Source organism: Hoplias malabaricus, chromosome 10, assembly GCF_029633855.1.
Source record: "Hoplias malabaricus isolate fHopMal1 chromosome 10, fHopMal1.hap1, whole genome shotgun sequence".
Lineage (NCBI taxonomy): Eukaryota > Metazoa > Chordata > Actinopteri > Characiformes > Erythrinidae > Hoplias > Hoplias malabaricus.
Genome location: NC_089809.1, coordinates 15,528,914 through 15,534,913, shown reverse-complemented (window position 1 = coordinate 15,534,913; position 6,000 = coordinate 15,528,914). Strand labels below are relative to the sequence as shown.

At 39.5% G+C, this 6,000-nt stretch overlaps 1 protein-coding gene across 1 annotated transcript in view; it reads left to right on the top strand.

Moving 5' to 3' along the window:
• The first annotated feature begins 1,671 nt into the window (after positions 1-1,671).
• Positions 1,672-6,000, top strand: part of adarb2 (adenosine deaminase RNA specific B2 (inactive)) — a 278,415-nt gene continuing 274,086 nt past the window's right edge. Inside the window, exon 1 of the mRNA XM_066683487.1 lies at positions 1,672-1,829. Coding sequence (XP_066539584.1) covers positions 1,742-1,829 — 88 coding nt within the window. The 5' untranslated portion in view covers positions 1,672-1,741. The remainder of the gene's footprint in view (positions 1,830-6,000) is intronic.

Genomic DNA, 6,000 nt, shown 5'->3' with positions numbered 1-6,000 from the left:
GCTAGAAACTTGATGTTTGTCATATCCTGATTAAATCTGAGTCTGCTGATATTGTGGGGGTATACATTGTCTCAGGCACCCGACGGCAAATTTGTAATTATTTCCTAGGAGTCTGAGGAATCTTTAAAGGGCTTTTAAGTGATCTGGTTCCATTCAACACCACTGTGAAAAACTCTGATTCTATGAGTTTCTCTAAAGCAGAGCACTTTACAACAAACCTACTTGGTTTACACTTTAACCACTGACTTGTAAAGAAATGAAAGACAAATGTTGGAATCTACTTGTTTTAATTTATCTTTATCCTCAGTATGTAAGCAAGACAGAGAGTTAGTGAGAGAGAGAGAGAGAGAGAGAGAGAGAGAGAGAGAGAGAGAGAAAGAGAGAGAGAGAAGGGAAGCATGTTAGGATGAGATTATGTTTGTCTTGCATGGGGCATATAAAAAGCAAAAATAAAACTGGTATGAACTTTTATGTTGAAAAAAAAAACAAATACAAAACCCTCTATATTGAGGTGATAAATGTGACAGAATGATGCATGTGTTAAAGACCATCTCCAGTGAAAAACATGCATTTTTTGTTGGTTTGTTTTTAATCAAATTAAATGTCTGTGTGGTGTTGCTCATCATCTAGAAGATGCACAGTGAGCATGACAAGTATCATAGCTGAAATTTCTACTTTAAAAACGGCAATGTTCTAAAGACCAGCGGATGGGTTCAGACAGCCACATTCTCTTATGTCATCGACATGGTGTGTAGGGCTTCTGAGCTGCAGCCAAAAAGTGGACGTTGACTAATGGCAAATTTATATATTGGCAGGTACTGAAAGAGAGTATAGTTAAAGGTATAATAATAATAAAAAAATACCCCCCCCCAAAAAAATAAAAAAAATAATAATAAAACAAATAAATATAAAGATTATAGTATATAAATAGTATAAATAAAATTTTTAAAAATATATAAATAGTAATAGTAAACCTGAATTAAACATTGGTTCATAAAAAATATTTATTAAAAAAATTCTTGTCACCAAATATATGGTGACAATTTGTGCCCATTTTTAACAGTGACAAACAAGTGACCAATTTTACAATGTGTAGGAGTTTCCTAATTTACTTCACTCTGCTTTTTGTTTAAGTATTCAAAACAACATATCAACTATGAAACATTTATCCTGATTATTCCGTTTCCCAAATTTAAGAGAAAATAAAACTGCTCCTCTATGCCTTTGCTTCTTAGAACACCAATGAAAGGGGCGGGGCTGGCTCTCATTTTTGGGCAGAAAGTGTGGGTTGGTGGGCGGGGCTTGTTGTGTATGTGACGTCACGACACCTTTGCTGATTGGGTCTAATTAGACTCGTCCGCAGCGAATAGGAGTACGGTGTATGTGTGTGTCTGATTGGATCCCGAAGTGCCAAAAACACACACACAATCACTCTCGCCCTCTCTCACGCACACACAAACGCACGCACGCGCACATACGTACGCACGCGCGCACAAGGTGCAGATAGCGGCCAGCCCGCGTTTTTACGAGAGCTAGCGAGAGTGAGAGAGAGAGAGAGAGAGAGAGAGAGAGAGAGAGAGGCATCAGCAAAACAAGAACGCGAAGCGCTGCCTGAAAAGCATGCATGGACTGTCCGAGCGGAGAGAGAGAGACAAGAAGAGAGAAAAAGAGACACTGAAAAACAACGAGGGGACTCAAGTTTGAGCCGTAGCTCTGTCCGCGCGTCCTTGCGTCTGTCCTCATGGCATCAGTGCTAACGAGCAGCAGCCCCGGCGGCGCGCTCAGGTGCAAGTTCAAGCGCAGAAGGAGGAGGAGGGCGAAGAGAAAAGGTAAAGTCATCCATATAACAGCAGCAGGAACAAACACAACACAACAACAGCGACAAAAGTTGTGAGCGTGTCTTTCCTCTTTGTTTCTTGTTATTTTGTTGGAGCTCCGAAAAACACATTCACTCTCATCACTCTCACACTAGGCAGCGCGAGGTCAGCAAGAAACGGGAAGGAAAGAGGGCACGACGTCGTTATCAAGGCTCCAAGCACGTAACATTAGCTGGAAACAAGAGTGCTCTTGTTTCCAGCTAATGTTAGTGTTCCGTTTACAACAGGTTTCCAATTTTCCAATCTTGGTTCTGTTAAGAGTTCTGTACTGAACCAATGCTTTTTCAGAAAAGTACCCATTCCAAGACCCATTCTGTCCGTCGTCATTGTTTCTGTCAGTCTGTCACTGCTGTAATTAGTATAATTAACAACGATTCCTCGCACGCGCGCTCCTCCGCGCCACGTATCTTTCTTCAAGTTTCTGCTAGGTGTTGTTTCTCGTGGGCGCGAGCACGTGCTCGTCATAATTTGTCTCTTTCTCTTTTTTTACCGGCGCGTTTAACCTCCGTGTCTCAGCGCGAGCGGCGAGGTCAAAGCCCTGTTAGTAGTGATCTCATCCTAACGAGCGTTAACGAGGCGCGCGCGTCGCACCTAGAGCGCCTGCACCCTCACAGTGGGTTCTCAATTCGCACGCCGTTTCCATATCCCTGTAGAGCACGTGAACTGTCAGAGAACGGCCGTGATTTCCTGACCGCTGTGATTTCAGGCACGAGCGCGTTGGAACGCGAGGGCATGAGGCTGCGTAGGAGAGCCACCCCCCCCCCCCCCCACACACACACGTATAACTAAATAACTTTTGGTTAGTGCTTCTGTTATGGTTTATTAAATGCAGAGGCGCGTTGCGTTTAAAGGAGTTATGCACTAGTAGCTTATGCATGCGTCTGCAAAAGTTTGGACACACTTGGTCAAATGACTTGGTTCTTTTATTTATTTTTATTTATTATTTTATTTTTAAATTCGGTTTAATTCAATGACTGAAAATAATGCAGGTCCATGCGTAAATGTACTTAAATATAGCAACCATATGTCTGCAAGTATTTCTGCTGAGTTGAACATATGAGATAAATTTAGAAATACATTAAATGTGACATAGCTTCTGCAAAAGCAACTTTCGCACATTTCGCACAAACTCAGCAAATAATTAGCAGTTGTGCATTACAAATTCAGAAGTGTATTCTGTAGTGGAGGTGGACCAGTTGTAAACTTTCACATGAGTGAAAACATAAAACAGAGGCTTATTTTGAGTTATATTAAAAATGGAGAATAGCAGAAATACAGTTTAGAATAATATACAGTATTTTAGGGCAATATAATACGTTGGTACTTAATATACAACATCATAGTGCATTGGTATTATGTATATACTTTGTGTACACTAATCAGAAACAGTTCTGCTAAAAAAATGCATATTTAAAGTTTGACAATGTTCGACTGTAGCAGAAACCCTGTTTATTTAACAATCAAATTTGTTTTCATAGAAAATAAAACACATTCATATTCATGAATTCATATTCGAATCCAGTGTTCTCTATAGAACCCTCATCTTTACAAATGTCTAATTGAAGGACTTTTAGTTGTAAAGGTGTACATAACAGATAACACATTTTTGTCACTGTTCTTAAGCAGAGATTTTCCCTTTCACATCTTTATGAAAGTGAACAGAACCCCTTCAGCCTGATGGGGGCAATTTACAGGAAAACAAAAACAACTTGTTGCAGGTTGTTGCAAGATGCTGCTCTATTATTTGACCACTTCTCTCTTGCGCTAGTTGCATGATCAGCTCTAGAATTTCATCAGCAATAATGAAGGGGCGAGCGTGGATGAGTGTGAGGTGAGAGATGGCGGCTGTAAGCGCCCGTCACCCCACCATGGCGGCAAGGTAATGAAAGGGGGCTGCCGGTGGCCAGTGGGTTGGTGGCTGTGGATGTGATGAGTGTGGGGTATGGATTTTTTTTTTTTAATCGCTTTGCTCCTCTTATCGGCTGGGGCCTGACAGGTTCCCGGGGCCACGAGCGGGACGGTCCTGATAACACACAGCATTGATCAAACCTGCTGCCCCTAGCCTGCCTCTCTTTTACACTGTCTGTCCTCCACACTGATAGACAGCGTTTCTTCTTTTAAAAAAAAAGTCAGTTACATGTGGCAGATTCTTCATTTATAAAATAACTAACCTGAGACTGCTCTGATATTTGGCAACCTCTTGCTTTTATTGAATTTCTCAGGCATTATTGTACATATCAGTTGAAACAATGGCTTTTCTATGGTTCTTTAGTCAACGCAATGTACCGTGAACACAAAAGTTAACAGTACTCCTCCTGTGTTGAAATTCTCAGAAAATTGTGCTTTACACCTTTAAAAACAGTGTTTCAGTGGTTCTTTAGTAAGGCAATGTTTCTGTCTAGAACTGTGAAAACATAAAATTGGTGACAAAATCTATTTCAGAGCCTATTCTCGCATAGCATCTTTAAAATTGTTCTTGAGACGTTCTACAAAAAATGGTGAACACAGAAAAAACACGACTAGCCATGGTTAAAATGATGAAAACTAGTGGTATATGATTTTATATTGGATATATTGTAATCGCAACCACAATTTTCACACAGACATTTAACCTATTGCTATATGAACTCTAATTTTCTTATTTTTGCTCTCTCTTTCTCTCACACACACAGACACAGACACAATGGCTGGTAGTATCCAATAAATAGAGCATGGTTTGCAGTACACAGCAGCCGCGGCTGGTCCTGTAGCCTGTGATATTAATAATCCAAGTAATTGAGAAAAGAACCACAATAGATAAAGTGCATTGCTGAGCCAAATGTATTTACATAATGGAAATGACAGAATTGGTCACACAGCATTAAGCATTGCATATGAACTTTGAGCGATGCGTGTACCGATGTGTGTGTGTGTGTTTGTGTGGGTATATGTGTGAGACACAATGGCTAATTTAGTACAGCTGATGGGCTGTGATGGTAATGGACAGAAAACTTTCTAAAAATTAAGAACTTATATATTTGTAGTATTGTACAGTACCACTTCATTGTATATACAAAAGTGTAATTGTCATGTGTCTTTTTTCCCCTGCTTTCACAGAGACAATATCCCACACTCAGGGGGATTCAGACACAATTAATTACACAAAGCCTCCCTACGTCAGCAGATTGTTTTAACTTTCCCTCCCTCTAATCTCTCATAATGGAGATGGAAGGATAAATCTCTGTGTTATTTGAATATACTTTCATCATTCTGAGAGCTGAAACAATTATGTTTATAGTCCTGTTGGCAAAAGGGCAGTGTTTCAGGATTACACCGACATGTTATTTGATGGCATAATCCTCAACAAATGCTACAGATTAGGAGAAGATGGACAGCGCTTTAAAACCTATGTGTACTCAAAGGGATAGGACCAGATTTTTTTTCCTGATTACATTAGGTCAGTGCATATAGCATTGTTCTTTTTTATGGGCAATGATTTTAGTGCACACACACACACACACACTCACACACACAATGGAAATTAATTCTCATAACTGGGGCAGTTGCTTTTTATTTAATTTTCTTTTCCATTTTTATTTATGTTTTTTAATTTTAATACTATTAATTATTTGTTTTTGCATTGGCATTTACTTCAACTTATTTTACTTATTTTACTTACTTTATTTCAATCATTGTCTGTAACCGCTTATACAATTCAGGTCGGGAGCCTACCCGAAATCACTGTGCACAAGGCAGTAACACATCCTGAAGGGGATGCCAGTCCTTAACCCAGTTTACAGAATCATTTAAAAATATTTTTTAAAAATTTACATTAAAAACAAAACTTAAATGTGAAACTAGATTATCATTATAGCGGCATGTAGCAGCCAGGACTCTGGCTGAGCCATTCCATTATTTCAAAGTTAGCAGCTTCATGGGAGTGCCGTATGCTTTCTCATAGTGCGATGTGTCGTTGTCTTAAAAAACCCTGTTGGCGGTATGTCTCATTGGTATTCACTTTGCTAAGTAGCTGTCACTAAGCCCCAGTTACTACTGAAGATAACGTTTCCTAAATTTTGATGGTACTTAACACACTTTGGTTTCAGTCTAAAGGTGCATCATAAAGTTGCATATATAATAAAAT